General features: G+C 35.9%; 1 protein-coding gene across 9 annotated transcripts in view; it reads right to left on the bottom strand.

Annotated features, from left to right (window-relative positions):
* Nucleotides 1-18,349, bottom strand: part of KCNT2 (potassium sodium-activated channel subfamily T member 2) — a 364,447-nt gene that overhangs the window by 24,139 nt on the left and 321,959 nt on the right. For 4 of the 9 annotated variants that reach the window (XM_058702129.1, XM_058702130.1, XM_058702131.1 and 1 more), the window contains one exon: nt 3,554-3,854. In XM_058702129.1, coding sequence (XP_058558112.1) covers nt 3,554-3,854 — 301 coding nt within the window. Of the gene's footprint in view, nt 1-1,087; nt 1,137-1,989; nt 2,175-3,553; nt 3,855-18,349 lie in introns of all 9 variants that reach the window. The other 5 variants (XR_009254514.1, XR_009254515.1, XM_058702133.1 and 2 more) reach the window with 5 other exon arrangements.

Here is an 18,349-nt window from a genome sequence, read left to right as displayed (position 1 = left end):
CACTATATTCAAATCCTTACCTCACATCGTTCCTCAAGCTACTCAAATTTGACTTGTACACATGCCACTTAACTGATACAACTTTCACCACGGTCCATCAATGACTTATCACTATACTCACCAATACTCTTTGGCATTCTTAATATTGCTTCCTATTTCTCAGCCCAATGCTTCCCAACATTTTTCACATCATAGAACACAAAAGAAATGATATTTGCACTCACATTGGGATAACAGACAAAATTGCTTATGGCTGGAAGTAACCAGCCTGAGGAGTGCCTCTAACCACCCCAGGTCCCACAGGGCTTTCTGAAAGTATAAAGGATCAGTGTCATGATAAACCATGTAATAAACTGATAGCATACTACTGTAATATGGCACATCTTTTGGGCAATTCAGTTATGACATTTCAGTCTCTTGGTTTAAAAAATATTCCTTCCCTTAACATTTCTGAAAAATACAAGTTTTTTCCAAAGTTCTCTTATAGCCCTTCATCAGAGGTTATTTCATCTACTCCTATGACTTTAATTAAAATCCAAATGCTCTTACAGCATATACAGTCTCAAGTCTACAAAAGATCTAATTTCTTTTTCTGACACCCAATAGCAGAAATTCAGCTTCTTTTACAGCATCACCTACTGGAAGTCTTTTAGACACTGAGTTAAACTTAGTTATCTTTACCCCAACATATTTGTCTTCTTTTTCTAAGCTCAGTGAATGTCACCACCATACACTTAATGTTCAAATAAGAACCCTCAGAAGTCATCTTTTGACTCTTCCATTTCCCTCTCCTTTATGTTTCATATCCAACAGGTCAAAAGTAATCTATTCATTCTTTTAGAGCACGCCAGACCTAACTCAGAAAAAAAGCAGATTATAACTTGTGGTTAAATTAATCATCATGCATTTTTTTAAGTATGTAAAAATGTTTTTCAACTGTAAATCACCATAAAATACTGACAATATGTACAAAGAACATGTGGTATAGTGGAAACATAAATAGACATAGAGTCAAAAGTCTTAAAGTACTGACTTGAGTGTCTAGTAGGCTAGGAAATCATTTATATTTGAGACCCTGTTTTCTCACCTGTAAGCATTCCATTTGTTCACGCATTCAATGTGCAGTTACTGGGTTCCTATGTGTCAGGAAATGTGTAATATGTTGGGGATACAAAGATGAAAAGGTGAGTAAGACATTCCCTTTCTCTCAAGGAAGGAAGGCAAACATGCAAAATAATAACTGGTTCAAAGCATACATCCTCAATGGAGGCAATATTGCCTCTGAGGGTGCAAAATTTGTTTTTGTTTTTGTTTTTATTTTGTTTTGTTTTTTGAGGTGGGCAAAAAAACCACAACTTACTCCTTTTATGTATAAAACACAGATATACATACAGTACTTAAATAGATATATGGAATATTTGTGGTATTAATTGAATGCCAGTTCTGAGCTAAGGACATTACTGATTATCCCATTTGTCCCTCACAAGACACTTATGAGATGGGTATTATTATTTCCATTTCACTGATTAAAAAAAATGGCTTGGAGGAGTTAAATAATCCGATAAATCTATTGGCTTCTAAAATATAAGTCTAATAAATGCAGAAGTCCTATCTCAACAGGTCATTAGTCTATTCCCAGTACAGACCAATAATATCTGTTGCATGGATGAATTATTATGAGTTAGGAAAACATGGAGAAGTCTAGTAAGTCCATGATGTATTAAATCTCAAGTCCTATTTTCATAATCTTTATGCTGTTAAAGGTGTCCAACACATGGCTTTAGAAAGGATTGATGGATCTATGGATGGATAGATGGTTAAAATGGACAGAGAGAAGAAGAAATAAAAAGGAAAAGAAAGCAAAAAAAAAAAAAAAAGAAGAAGGTGGACAATATCCATTCTTCCTTTCTGTAAGAGTTAGTGTGAGAATTAAATTAACAAATTTATATAAAAAAAACACAACACAGATAATAACTAAATGCAAGGTACCTGATAGAAGTTTCATTAGCAAAAACATAATATGTTCCCTGATGATTCTCCCATGCAGCCAGTTCATGCATTTTTGTGTCTCTTAGAGTCAAACTGTTATCTGCCACACTGCTTACAGGACCAGCCTTGGGTTATAATGTTCATGAAACACAGCTGGAACTTGGATGAACAATCATTTACTAGAACTTTCCAAAAAAAGAAAGAGTAGCTGAATAATAACTAACAAAAGTACACACAAATATAGGACTATAGTTCTATACGAAATACAATCATACTTAGTGTCATCAAATTAGCAAAGAGCTATTCATATAATTTTTAAAAAGAAGATAAATTTTTCTTCTAATTTATTTCTTAATGTAAGACCTTGTGTGATTATATTAAAATTATTGGTCATGGATGAGTCTGTACTACACTTAAGTAAAAAATAATTATTTCAATTACATATGGAATCCTGACTCCCAATACATTTCAACTGTATGTCCTTGAGCAAGGTCTTTAAGCTCTGAGCTTCAAATTCTTAGGGTAAAACGGGACACCTATCCAATCAGGGTTATGAAGAGTAATGAAAAATACACATAAAGCACCTAGCATAGTTCCTGGCACAGAGTTGGTACTCAGTAAATATGTTTAGAGAAACACAGGCTAACTTCTTTTAAACTCTAACTAATTCAACAACTAAACTTTCTCCCTACGTACACTGTTTCAAGTTGAGACTTTGGGGGTAAATATAGAGTGCATTCCGTTTTATCCTTAACCTGCATAATACTTACATTATCTTAGCTTCTGATTTACCCAAGTTATATTTATAACAACACCATTTTATTTATCATTTGGCTTTACTCTGAAGTGTGACAAATTTTTTTTAATAAAATTCATAGGCTAGTAAACAATGTATTTTTAAATTATCTTTGTTTTTTATTTCAGCTGTGCATTTTGATCTATACTGCAGTCACAGATCAACATAGGAAATAATAATTATTGATACAGATCTATACTATATATCAAGTACTGTTCGAGCTTCAAATTAAAGCTTTTGGAGACTTTTGTTCCTGGACCACAAGAAACTAAACAAATTTTATACAGACATTTCAGTTCATCTGTGACTGCTACATTTAGTTGCTTGCCCATGCTTCAAATTCATTTTATCCCAGATCCTAGAATAAGATGTGGTGTGTGTGTGTGTGCATGTGCACGCGTGTGCATGTGTAAGAACATGACAGAACGGGTTACAAATCTCAGCCACGCTATTAACAAGCTAATTAGCAAGTTATTGACTAAGTTTCCTTATCTCTAAAATGGAAGAGTTTTGGTGAAAAATAAAATTAAGATAATTTATGTAACAGGTTCAGCAGAGTGCCTAAAGAACTATGCAAATACTTAACATTTTTTGCATTTACTTTGGCTGTCATCATAATATTCTATATTAGATATATGCCAGTAGTTATTTCAAATTGGCCTGTGAAACAAAAATGTGATTCTTAACTTACTAAATGTGAACCAGCTACACAACAACCATGGCAAGAAATCACAAGTCCATATCACACAATACTTTTAAAGAGCATACCATATCCCGCTGTAGAAAGACCCAAGTGTTTCATTCTATTATTCACAAGTTCAGCAAGCTCTTGTCTTTCTGACCTCCTGTAGAGGTTCAGTCGCTGCTGGGTTATTTTCTCAGCTGTTTTACCAGAGTGTTTTGGACCTTTTCTGCTCAGTCTTCGGGCCCACTGCATGCTCTTTCTCCGCAGCAAGGGATGGTCTGACTGGTCACTGGATGTTGAGTTGCGGTGGTTGCTTCGGTGATGACCTTGTTCTTTGCAGTCTTTGGTGTCTTCCCACTCTTCTACACTGATAGATATTTGAGACTGTAAAGGAAATGGATATGGATAATTAGATATTTTAGGGATAATTGTAACCTGGAGGTATGCTGGTATCTTTTGCTAATATCTTGGTATAATTATATATCTCAGGAGACTTTCCCCAGAAAGAGCAAAATCATGATCATTGAGTCCATTTTGTTACCACCAAAAATATTATTTGAGAATACTTTTTTTGAACTTCTATATGAACCAGATATCTTTGCATCTGCAATATAACCCTACTAGCATAGAGTTGTTTGGAGACACAAACAAAAAAAATATTATTTTTAAAAAATTTTTTTAACATTTATTTATTTTTTGAGAGACAGAGACAGACAGAGCACGAGCAGGGGAGGGGCAGAGAGAGAGGGAGACACAGATCCAAAGCAGGCTCCAGGTTCTGAGCTGTCAGCACAGAGCCCAACACAGGGGTCGAACTCATGAACCGTGAGATCATGACCTGAGCCGAAGTTGGTCACCCAACCGACTGAGCAACCCAGGCACCCCACAAAAAAATATTTTAAAATTTTATTCAAATAAAGTCAATGTAATGAACTTTTCCAAATCTACTACAGGCATTTCACATGAAATTTAAATAAATATAATGCAAGTTGTTTTACTTTTGGAATTCATAATATTTTAAAAGATTTTTAAATTCTTGCTCTTTCTCAAAATGGCATTGGAATGAACTTTGTAAAGTGTGATTTTTTTTTTAATTTACTCACATGACCCAGAAGAAAACAAAACCACTTTTTAATTAGTTCATGCATTAACTATTCATGACATAAACCTTTTTCTGATTAAAATATTAAAACGTATTTCAGGAACTGTTCTCAGTATTCTAAGTGAAAATCTGTTGTAAATATTAATATTTCACAAATGTACTCCAGAATCATAAATAAAATTTAAATCAGGCTATTCTCCATTGGAAGCAAAAACAATAAACAAACTCAGAAAGTATATTTTGATTTACTTTTTTACTAGTAAATCTGATTTTTAAAGTAAGAAGCTTTCCTTTGATTGTAGGCCCTTAATAAATAAAAGCTTCCTGTTTCAAAATGTTGCTTTTCATACCAGGAATTTAAACGAAATGCAACATGGATCAAAGCTGAAGGTCTTACCTTCTAAAAGGATGCCTATGCAAATGAACAGTTTCCTAAATTGTACTGTACATAAGGGCAATACTCATGAATCTGCTAACTGTGTTTCCCTTCTATGCATGGAAGTTTGAACTTTAGCTCTATCATTCATGTTTTGCTGGGTTTCAAAGTAATACCGTTTAAATGACCAATTTAAGTAAGGTCAAGAGGTAGATCCAATAAAACCCTTTAAAAGTGAATGTAAGTTACCAAGTCTCAGTCAATGCCTTCCATACAATTCCTAGTGGCAAGCTATGACATTACCTCACGCTTAAATTCAATGAAAAAATTTAAATATTCATCCACATTTCTGTTTCAAAACAGTGAGCGATATTAAAAATAATTTGTTTTAACTTTCAAATCTCCACAAGAGAAAATTTTATTTTAGTGTTTTTAGAAAACTTATTTGAGACACAGAATTTAAATTGGAAGTAATAAAATTTGGATGCTGCCTGGTTTTGCAATCATGGATACCTTTATGAGTCTTAACTTCCTCTAGTCTCACCTACTTGATAATATACTGTAAACCCTCTTCTGTGGAAGTAAAATACGTAAGCCCTTGAGTAATATCTACCATCATTAAATAATACCAATCTTTGTTCAGTAGATTCAGTTTATATGTACTTTGTAGCAAAAATGAAAACATACAGATTTAGACATTTTGGCTTGCGGGGTTTTGTTAATCTTAAATTTATTTGAAGTGATCTTTCTAGTCAAAAGTCCCTGTGAGTAATAGTTTGATTTCCTACAAATGTGTGGAAATAGTAACCTTGCCAGTCCCATAATTCAAGTAGAGGGTGAAACCCTATCTGTCTTTGCAAATGATTTTTCCTAGTTATATATACCAGGGAATGTATCAAGCAAACATCTAAAACATGAACTGAAGCCTACGTATGTATAAGCTAAAATTACTGAATACCCTGTTCATCATTGTTTTGAATTTTCGTAAGAAAGGAATGGCATGATTTATAAAGAAAATCCATAGGGATCACAAGGCCTTTTTGTCAATTATTCAATGAAATAAGTATCATTTCTTTGTATATTTCACTTTAAGTACAGAAAAAAGGAATTGGAAGGATTTGAAGATTAATTTTAAGAAATTTGAACCTGACAACACATAGATTATTCCTTGTGTGTTTGAAATTTGCAGGTTTTTCTCCATATTTCCAATATGACATAATGAAAAGTACACTGAATTTTATGTATTAAGATCACAAGTTTGAATGATATTTTGGATATTTCCTAGCTTTGTTCCTGCAACAAATCTGCTTTAACCACTATGTAAAACGAGAATAATAATAACCATCTTCTACCTCATTGAAATGTTGTGCAAATTCCTATAACACATCAATGTAAAAAGAAAATATGTGCCAACTATAATTTTCTACATATAATAATAATAACACATCCTAGTTAGAATAATTATTGACAATAACAATTACACTGGAAATAAACATTAGTTTTTCTATTCCTGGGTAGCAAATATGTGTGTGTACACCTGTGTGCTTTTTAAAAAGGTCCATTTAGGGGCGCCTGGGTTGCTCAGTCAGTTAATCTTCTGACTTTGGCTCAACTCATGATCTCATAGTTCATGGGTTTAGGCCCGCGTTGAGCTCTGGGCTGACAGCTCAGAGCCTGGAGCCTACTTTGGATTCTGTGTCTCCCTCTCTCTCTGCCCCTTCCCCACTCATGTTCTGTCTCTGTCTCTCAAAAATAAATAAATGTTAAAAAAAAGTTTAAGTCCATTTATAGATATACTTTCTTGCTGCCATCTCATCATCTGGATTACCTCTATTGTGTTTTTAACATGACACACCATAATCTAGTGGAAACAGTGTGGTGCTGGGAGACGAAGAAGTGCCTTGATCGTAGGACTTTTTCCTGAATTTAGAGTCAGAGTGACAGACTGCTTAAAAGCAAGACCACTGCCATCAGATAGACCTGGGTTTAAATACATGTTTCACCATTTACCAGCTCTGCATTCGTGGTTATGTAATTTAAACTCTCTAAGATCACGCCCATTTCCCAAATGAAAAGTGGTAATTATAGTTTTACTTTGCCCACAGTGTTTTTCTGAGACCTGAGAGATAATACTTGAAAAGTGCACAATATAGTGCCTGTCTCAGAAAATGCTCACTAAATGTTAGTTAATATTATGGTTCATGATCTGGTATGAAAAGACAGTAAAAGGGAGACAAGAGGAAGAAATAATTATGAAGGGTTATATAAAAGTGAGAAATGGGTATGAAAAAGACAGGAATGACTCATATTTCTGATGTAGTTTTCTCTATCAGTGGCTGTATTTTACAAGAAATCAAGGTGTTGTAAACAAAGATTCCTTGGGCGTAAAGATTCCTTGGTTAAAGTTTTGTGAATCTGAAGAAGAGAACAAGTATTTAAGTGGAAGGGAGATTTATTGCTCTGCACTGCTCCTATAACTTATTCTTTATTATTTCCAGGAATAATGGGAGGACTCTGGTGTGAGATTTTTGTACTTTTACTATCAGAAGACTAACATAATTACTAACATGAAAATCAAGATTTAATACTAATGTTTACAAGAATGAAAAAAGACATTTTCATATTGCTATTGCTATGGTCTGATCTGAATGTTGCATCCCCTCAAAGTTTCTTTGTTAAAATCTTAAGCCCCAAAAGTGATGGTATTAGTAAGTGAAGTCTTCAGAAGATGATTAGGTTGTAAGTGTTGAGCCCTCATGAATGGGATTACTGCCTTTAGTAAAAAGACCTCAGAGAGATCCTTAGCCTCTTCTGCCCTGGGATTAGCCAATGAGATGTCTGTGATCAGAGGGGGCCTTCACCAGACCATGTTACCACCCTCATCTCCCACTTCCAGCCTCCTGAGCTGTGAACAATCAATTTCTGTTGTGTATATGCTACCCAGAGCCTGTGGTAATTTACTACAACAACTTGAATGGACTAACACATATTTTTTATGAAATGCTTCTGGGAACATACTTATATAGTTCAATAAGGAAATGAAAAATTCATATGGCTAATCAACAGTTTTCATATAAATTTAAAACATTATTATTTTTAAAAATTATATTATTTTCCAAATATTGATCAAACTTAATATGGCTTTTAAAAAGGCTACAAATATTTTTTCACAAGAATGAGAATTGGCAGAAAATGTTTCTTATGCCTAAAACAGCTTAATTAGTTTCATTGTTTTCAGAAAGGTAGAAAGTGTCAGAATCACAATATATATCAAACATTCTTTTCCACACTCTACACACAGAAACACATGCACACGCACACACACACACACACACACACACACCCCAAAATGACTCAGTTCAACTTCCTCTCATTTTTTTTTGTTGAAGTTATTCATGTCATAAGGTTATTGAGCAATCTGTGGAACAAAGTGGTATTTTAAAATAAATCAATTCACCCAATAGTTTGAAAGTGAGTGTTTGTAATCTAGATTCATGACTACCTTAAGAATAGTTTTATAGGCTTTAAAATAGACTTAAACTGTGCTATGTGATTTATGATTGAAGACATCCTGAATTGTTGTTAAAGAAAACTGAGGAAAATGAAATCACTAAAGGTATGTTAGTTTAACACTTTATAAAAGAATTCCTATCTAATGTTTTCCATTAAAGGAAGGTTAGGAGCGCCTGGGTGGCTCAGTCGGTTAGGCAACTGACTTTGGCTCAGGTCATGATCTCATCTTTCCTGAGTTCGAGACCCACAGAGGGCTCTGTACTGACAGCTCGGAGCCTGGAGCCTGCTTCGGATTCTGCGTCTCTCTCTCTCTGCCCCTGCTCGCACTCCATCTCTCTCTCTCAAAAATAAATAAACATAAAAAAATTTAAAGGAAGGTTAAATTATAAGAATACTTGAGAGATCATCTGAATTTAATCCATATGCACCTTGGCTAGTGATCTGGGGTCTCATGGACATTTCTTTGTATTAAAAAAAGTTCTCAAAAAGATGTTTCCCCACTTTCTATAAAGGCTCAGATTAACCAATTCCTTTAGTCTGTGATCTAAGAAAAGATAGAAAATAACTAGTTACATTGTATTTAGATGTATTTTCAGCATATTTTCAGAATCACAGAGATAAGTAGACAATAAACAACATTATAGTCTAAAATATGCTGACTTTGGAATCCAATACTACATTGTATTTTCAGTCCTACCAGGCTAATACCTCATGACTTCGAACAAACGAACCGAGCTTCTTGAAAAATAGTGACAATTTTCACAATTTTCGATGCAAAAACAAACGAGAATTCTGTAGTAATTCTCTAATATAAATTCTAAAGTCAAATAATTACTCAAGAACTAAGGTTCAAATGATAGCTTCTTTTTAAAAGTTAATCACCTGGTGGAATAGCAAAACTAATTTCAATCTCTTGACTTCATTTTCTGTATCTAAAAATCAGATATTTCGTCTCCATGTTCTATTTCATCTATTAGTCTGTGAATATAAAGTTTACCCATAGCACGTAGAACCTCTAGTAACTCACCATTCCAATCTGCTAACTTCAAAGTCAAAATTTAATTTTATGTCCAAGTGAAAAAAAATCCCAGGTTGTCTATTTAGAGACAGTGCTAAATAATCCACAGACTTATCCTAGCTTTCTAGCACTGTTGAACAGAATACATCTCTCTCTCTCTCTCTCTCTCTCTCTTCTTTTTCTCCTCTTTCTCTTTCCATCTCCCCCACCCCATATCTAGTACCTATCTTTCTGTTATTGTCCCTAAAAGAAAATCAATCCTAGTCAGTTACTCTTATGCTTATGAATTCACTTTCCTTTTTTATTGTTTGTTCTAAATTTATACATTAAGTTGCATATTCACACATCCTTGGCAATATTTCGTGTGTGTGTGTGCATGAATGTGTGTTTAATTAAATCTTTCCTTTCTTTGGTCTCTGTGGAATTTTGAAACCTAGCTAATTTATCATCTTGATATTATTTCTCACATTGTGGTTCATTTTTTCCCCTGGGCCTTTAAAACTGTCATTCAGAAACAATCAGTGTACAGGGTTTTCAATTACCTAACAGCCTTCCTAGTGCTTTTAGACCCAGAAAATCATACTTTTTTCTTCTTTAAGATCTTAAATATTATGTAATTGCTAACAACATGGTGGCTGTCTTCCATAGAATTTACATTCATCTGAGCTACTAAGAACAAATTGAGAAGAGAATGTGGTTGTTATTTTAATTGGCTGTATTATTATATCAGGTGTCCTAGTAAAGTGATTCCTAAAGATGTACATGATAGATGGATGGCATATATATTAGCTACTTTATTTTTCATCACATGTTTAGGAAGTTATACTCCAAAAGAACTACTTGAGTTCTCTAATTTATATAGACCAAAATCTGGGCAACGTGTGTGGGAGTGGATATTAAGGGTGTGGGACAATGGTAGAAGAAACATAAAGTTGGATCAGGCAGTATTTATTAATATGGACTCATTAAGTAGAGATTCTGCATTGAAAGTTTCAGCTTGGGGAGTTAGAAAGGGTTCTAACAGTTTATCTGGTTGATTGGCTGAAACATGTACCAAAAGGTGACCCACAGTAAGCAAGTTGAACATGCAGAATCTAATCTGGTTTAATGTAAAGCAAGGGATTTAAAGTTGTGAGAAGATTGGAATGTAAGAGTAGATTTTTCACTTAAAACATATTCACCCACAGTGAGAGGGTCTAGAAGGCATTCCTTTCACTGCAATTGTGAGGAATAAATTTCTGAGCAGAGCCTCAGTACCCTTGAAGAGCTCCAAGATCACTCTTCTCCCTGGGCCAGACCATAGTCTGATAATTGCAGTCACTCAGTTGGGAAACCTGAATGCAATGGGAGTAGCTGGATCCCAAGGAGGCATGGGCCAAGTGGTAGCAATCAACTGCCCAAGGTAAGCATGGTTATAATGGACAACAGAGTCAAAGCAGCAATCAGAATAGTCTGACTTGCACAGACCCATGGCACTGGTGTTCCTACAGGTAAAATAGGTGGGAAAACCCACTAAACTCTTACCTGATCTGCATAAGCATAAAACATCTAGGTCAAGTGAACAAAAATCTAACCTGAATCATAAAAATAGAGTGTCACAGACTTTCAAATAATCCCCAGAATTGAGTCAGTTTACACAACTAGAACGCTTCATAGGAGAAGAAGCTTGTTCCTTTTGCGGAAGGATCTGGCATAGTACCAAAAACTTATACCATTAATCTTTTTCCCAGCCTTCCCCAAAGAGACATACAACCTTTTACCAGGGTGATTGTACACTGAAGAAAAGGAAATAATCTGACCTTTTAAAAAGACTACTGGAGACTGGCTCTGAAATGATTCTAATTCCAGGACACTCAAAACATCACTTTGGTCCACCAGTCAGGGTAGGAGCTTATGGTCGTCATGTGACCAATAGCTCAGGTCTGTCACACAGTGGACTCAGTAGTTCCCAGAACCCATCCTAATGATATTTTTCCAATTCCAGCCCCACATTGGCTCCCTGACCATACTGACCTACTATGATGGGAAAGGGCAAGCAGAAGCCACTAGACCAGTGGAAGAAAATATTAAACCAAAAGCAATACCAAATTCCTAGCTGGACTGCAGAAATCAGCACCACCATCAAGGACTTGAAATATGCAGTTGCAGTGATTCCCACCACAACCCCACTCAACTCACCTATTTGGCAAGTGCAGAAGACAAATGGAGCTTGGAGACTGACAGTGGATTATCCTAAATTTAACTAGGTAGTAACTCCAACTGCAGCTGCTACACCAGATGTGGTTTCATTGCTTGAACAAATTAACACATCCCCTGTACCTAGTATGTAGCTATTGATCTGGTACATGTCTTTTTATCCATCTCCATCAATAAGAAACACCAGAAGCATTTTGCTCTCGGCTGCCAAGGACATCTTCACCGTTCTACCTCACTGGTATATCACCTCTCCAGCTCTATGCCATAATTTAGTTTGTAGGGACCTTGACAACCTTTCCCTTCCACAAGATATCACTCCAGTTACATTGATGACATTATGCTGATTGGACCTAGTAAGCAGGAAGTAGCAACTACCCAAAACTTACTGATAAGACATTTGCATGTCAGAAGGTGGAAGACGGATCTGGCAAAAATACAGGGGGCTCTTACTTTAGTGACATTTCAAGGGGACCAAAAAAGAAGCACAATACCTAGTGGGCTTTTTTGGACAGTAGAGGCAACATAGTCCTCATCTGGGTGTGTTAACTCTGGCCCATTTACTGAGTGACCCCAAAACCCGCCAATTTTTAGTAGCCCAGACCAAAAAAAAAAAAAAGGCTCTGTAAGAGGTCCAGGCTGCTATGCAAGTGCTTTGCCACTTGGGCTCTAGGATCTAGTAAAACCAATGGTGCGTGCAGTGTTGCTGGCAGATAGGGATGCTGTTGGGAGCAAAACCCTGCCATCCTCTGCGAATGGCTACTCTTCTTTGCGAACAAAGGAGCGAGCCCCTTTAGGGCTCTCTTAGTATTACTGTACTCTGTGGGTTAGGTCAATGGAAAACTGTAAGAATCCAATCCAGATAGAACTACTAATGGCCCAGACCACTAGACAAGAATGAAGATTTGAGTCACCTCACCAGACAGGTGCTGGCTGAAGGCAACAGGAATATAGAATACAAAAGGTAGAGGAAGGAAGTACCAGCTATGACCAAGTGAATAGTTAACAGAAATAAGGAACGCAATTGTCATGCATATCTCTCCCTTATTTTGTTATAAATTTATTTGACTGTGTGCATGTGTGTTAAGAAATATTTTTGTTTTCTTCCCTCTCTTATTTCTTTATCATGTAATGTAAAATGTATAGGCTTTATATCATACTATTTAAGTACTGTTAATTTTACAGCATACTATTTAAGTTACAGACATCAGGGAGACAAGGAAACATCACTCAAGAACTTTAGCTCCCCTTTGGTGAAGGACTTGGTGTGTTTTTATTTGTATGCAAAATAGTTATGTTAACATGTTAAAAGGAATTAGGACCTTGTTATTGTCTTTGGAGATTAAGCATGTTTTGAACAGATGTATAAGGTGCCTAACTGACAAAGAGTGAACTCATGAAGGTTAATTTTGTGTGTCAACATGACTAAGCCACAGGTGCCCAAACATCTGGCCAAACGTTATCCTGGGTGTGTCTGTAAGGGTGTTTCTGAATGAGACTAACATCTGAATTGGTAGACTGAGTAAAGCAGGTAGTACTCCCCAATGTGGGTGGGCCCCATTTAATCAACTGAAGATCTGAGTAGAACAAAAGGCTATTCTACTTAACTGCTTCAACTTTGAACACCAGTCTTCAGCCCTTGAATGCAGCCCTTGAATGCAGCTTCCATCTCAGCTCTCCTGACTCTCAGGCCTTCAGACTCAAACTAGAGTTACACCACGAGCTCTCCTGGGTCTCCAGCTTGCCAACTGAAGATCTTGGGACTTCTTGCTCCCCATAATTGCATAAGCCAATTCCTTATAATAAGAAACACACACACACACACATCTACCTCTCTCTCTCTCTCATATATATATATATATATATATATATATATATCCTTTTGGTTCTGTTTCTCTGGAAGACTCAGACCAATACAGTGACTTATGGCCCTTTACCCTACCCTCTTGGTGCACATGTGGAATCGCCAGTCTCAACACTTTTACCAGATTTGAGTAAAGGTGTCCCTCCTGTCTATGAGGGTTGATCTCAATATTTGGCACAGCAAGCAAGGTATGCAGGCAATGGCCACTACCACTGAGGATCTTCTTTTGCTGAGGCTTATTAACTGATTTCACTTCCTGCTGCTCAGCAAAATTTTTGAGTTGTGTTGCCGTCAATTGTCAACAGTTTTATGCTGTGCAGTTTTATGCTGTATCTGTAGAGTCCTCCCAAGCTTCTATTTATGATTAACTAATATAAGTTGGGAATTTTAATAATGAAAAGATAGGTGTTGGGCCACAGGGGCTGGGTGGCTCAGTCAGTTTAGCATCGACTTGATTTCAGATCAGGTCATGATCTCATGGTTCATGAGTTTGAGCTCAGCATCGGGCTCTGTGCTGATAGCTTGGAGCCTGCATGGGATTCTCTCTTTCGCTCTCTCTCTGCCTCTCCACGCCCCCCCCCAAATAAATAAACCTTAAAAAAGGTAAAAAAAAAAAAAAAAAAGATGTGGTTTAGAGATAATGCCCTCGTTTTAACTTTTATACCTCAGAATCCTCAGTTGGGGAATATGAAATAGATGAGAAATAAGAAATTAAGAATATGAGAATGTATAGAAAAATTGACTATTCAGGAAGCCAAGAATGAAGCATTTTTTATGGAATAGAATGGTGATGACTATTATCAAATAGTTCTTACTACAGCTTTTTGCCCTCTACTATATATGTCATAAATAATAGCTATTGTTATAGAGGCACTGAGGAAGAGGAAAATACATAATAAAAGGTCATTAGCTTATTTAGGACCATAGCACTACCCATGATGGGAGAGTTTTAAATAAAAGTTATGCACCTTTTATTCATACAAGTATGTTATAGAAGTTACTGGTGATCCTGAGAAAAGAATTTGCTAAACAGCAATATTTAAAGGTTAATATTTCTCTAAAGTATGCATAACTCTTTTAAGTTGTAGTGTTCAGAAATATATTTTAAATGTTTAATGAAAATGCCTTTATTATGTCATGTTTCCATGAAAATGTCACTAACCAATGCCACTAACACTATTTTACACTATTTTCTCATTGTTTTTCTTTTGAAGTCAGATGATGTCCACTTTTTTTCACTGTGTAGTAGTGGAATGTTTTTGTCTTCTCTGAAGGTATAGCATTTCTTCTCCAAGTAATGCTTACGTTTTTTGTCTTTTTAAAGAGAAAGTGATATTATTGGCATCAGAATTGCTATTACCATATATTTGACAAGTACTTTTTTGTAGGTCTCAAGACACCCCTTCAGTCTTCTAATTGTTATTTAACTTTAACTGTCGTCTGCCACATGTTGATGTGTGTCCACTAGGCCAGAATGAAAGTCTGGCCCAAATTTAGATTGATTTCATCATCATTAAATTTTGGTTTATAAGGAAACTAAAGAGTGGTTTTCTTTGACCAATTCATCCATTTTATGTCTAGAAACAAATAAACATAAGAGTGTACTTGCTTTCTACATAAAACACCCTTTTGGGGTTTCTATGATTAGGTTTTAATGTATTATACATACTTATGTGTGTGTGTGTGTGTAAAGAATAGCTTATACATCTGAATAAACTGACTTACAATCAACAAATAGAAGAGCACTGAATAAGCACATAGGTTTAACATCCTCATAAAGGCATTCCAATGGCTTACATTATTAGAATCATATTTTCATTGCCAGCTCTGTCTTCTTCACAGTTCAATTTTCTCTTACCACTTTCCAGAATTACAGGAATACACAGCCTAAAACAATGGTTTCAACAGTGAGTATATGTGTGTGGGGGCAGATCCTACCCATTGTAGGGCAAGTTAGGGAGTATATCATTCTATCACCTCCAGCATTTTACAGTCCAGAATAAAAGGACTTAAGCATATAAATTCATGAAAAACCATTACAGTGATTCTAATGGGCCAATTCCACCATTTTAAACACTGTTTCTCTCTCCCCCTTTCTTTTTTCTATCATTTGAGAACCACTGACCTAAAACATATGGTAGTTATGGATAAATGAGCCTGTGGAAAGAAAATTTCTGTGATATATTTAATGTCTTAATTAAATTGCAGGCATAATGGGGGTGCCTCAGTGACTGAGTGGAGCATCTGACTCTTGATTTCAGCTAAGGTCATGATCTCAGGGTCATGGGATTGAACCCCATGTTGGGCTCTGCACTGAGTGTGGAGCCTGATTCCTTCTCCCTCTCCCTCTCCCTCACCTCCCCCTCTAAAAAAATAAAAATAAAAAAAAGAAGAATAGATTCAACGATATAAGATTTCACAGATACAAATATTCACATTCTCATGTAAAGAATCTACACAAAACAGTATTATTGACCCAAGTATACTGTTGCTTACAGAACACCACTCCATTATGCAGACCTAGATCAATCTTATAATTTTCCATCTGGTTCTGATTTTGTAGACTCTAGTGGCCATTCAACAGAAAGCTGTAACTAAAGGCCTAATTTACTTCTTATGGCTGTGCAGAGTGAAAGCATGATCTCCATGCAGTTTAAGATGTTAAGTGGACAGAAAGTCATGACTATGTAGTTAAATTAAATCAAACAGATTGGATTCACTTAAACAGCTTCCTGCTAATAAGTGTTTCAATGAGATTCTTATTAAGTTAGATTAAGGACATAATGCAAGTAAGAAATGCTTTCCTGGCGGTGGAAATGCACAAGATAAGAATAAAAGCCAGAAAATATTTTAAAATAATTGTAAAATAAGGTAAGAAAAAAGATCTAAGAGTATATTTTCTGTAAGAGAAATTGTGAAACAAAATTACAGATGAGCTTAGACTCACGGGGTGTGTGTGTGTGTGTGTGTGTGTGTGCGCGTGTGTAATTAGAATGCATTTGAGGTATATAGTGAATATATACATGTTTGACTAATATTATAAAGTATTTATCCAAATCACAAGAGTACTTACTATTATATTATTTTATAAATTTAAGTGTGTTGATACAAATGCTTTCTAAGGAATGTCATCCACTCAAAATGGTGCAGCAGTGAAAACTGATGAAATAAGATCTATGGTACTCTATGTACTCTGCTCCAGAATCGTTTGCCATTAGCTATGAATAATTAACACACAACTGCCCTTTATTCTAATTTGTGAAGTGATAATCATATGCTCCCTACTTAGTCTTCACTTTGCTGTGTGTTGAGAAGAGACCATTTTACACACAGCTAGTAAAGGGAGAAGCCAACATTTAAACCCAGATCATCTGATACCAAGTTCATTTCTCATTTGGTCAGGCAGAGTAACTGAATAAATGATCTGTAGCAGACACAGGGACAGAAAGATTATCAATAAAGAATGGTTAGAATATAAAGTAGTGTAAAATCCAGCAATAAGAAATTTGATTTGATATAGTAGGCATCAAATATCCACTATATGCATCATGCATCATGTGAATAAAGTAAGGAATATGATCATTAATCTGTTCTATGCAAGATATTGAAGGGAAGAGAATTTAGATATTGTAAATCCACCAAGAAGTAATTAAATTCAAGAAAAGACATGAAGTTTTCATGTTAGCTTTCTGAGAAATCTTTCTTGTATGTTTACTGACACGTACCGATCATCTTGATGGGTGCATCGGGTGCCTAGTGGTGCTCAATAAATATTTTTACCTCCTAGTAGATAACAAAGTGAACATGATCTGGCAGAAAATAGGTTTGTCTTCATTTTTATGAATTACAAGGATGGAAAACACAAATCTGCCATCCATCAACATAGAGGTAATAATTGAAACCGTAAGACACAACGACTGTTGCAAGATCAAGTGTAGAAAAAGACCAAAAGACTATAGAACATACATTCAGTAAATGCCTTCTTATGGTTCCAGTGTCAGTTCCCATGTTGATTCTTAAACAAAGCATCTGAGGACCTCAGAGCAGATGGTGGAAAAGAGAGAGGTAGTTCAGAAACCGGTAGAGGCTGCTACAGTGAGACCTGGTGATTAAAAGAGGCTCTGGTGTCAGTGATAAATTCTAAAACCAGGTCTGCTATTTCCAGGGCTTTTGACCTTAGTCAAGTTAACTTCTCTATATCTCTGCTTTAAAAACGCGAATAACGTTGGGGCGCCTGGGTGGCTCAGTCGGTTTAGCATCGACGCTTGGTTTGGCTCAGGTAACGATCTCATGGTTTGTGAGTTCGAGCTCCGCATCAGGCTCCGTGCTGACAGTGTGGAGCCTGCTTTGGACTTTCCCTCTCCTTCTGTCCCTCCCCCACTTGCTCTCTCTGTCTCTCTTTCAAAGTAAATAAATAAACTTAAAAAAAATGAGAATAATATTGTCTGCCATATTGGCTTATGGTGAGGATTAAATAAAATAATAAAGTGCTTAGCACTGGGCAGGGATCAAGATTAAGCCTCCAGGTGAGACTACTTGCAATGAACTTTAGCCTAAACTCAGGTGGTTAATGGAGCACTTTCTGGAAGTTAAAGATGAAGACCAGTCCTAGAAGTCCTAGACTGCTGCAGCTACTTGGGAGTCTTGAGCTCCAGAGCCAATCCCACGGACAATGGGTTAAGGACAAGCCTTCCGATGGGAGATCACGTTGGCAGTATCTCAAATGAGCTGTTATAGGCAGAAATTGAACAATAGAAAGAGGGAGGGAAGTTAAGAAATGAACCAATAAAAACAGGTAAAACACATAAAGAAA

Source organism: Neofelis nebulosa, chromosome 15 (assembly GCF_028018385.1).
Source record: "Neofelis nebulosa isolate mNeoNeb1 chromosome 15, mNeoNeb1.pri, whole genome shotgun sequence".
NCBI lineage: Eukaryota > Metazoa > Chordata > Mammalia > Carnivora > Felidae > Neofelis > Neofelis nebulosa.
This window is presented reverse-complemented; position numbering and strand designations above follow the sequence as displayed.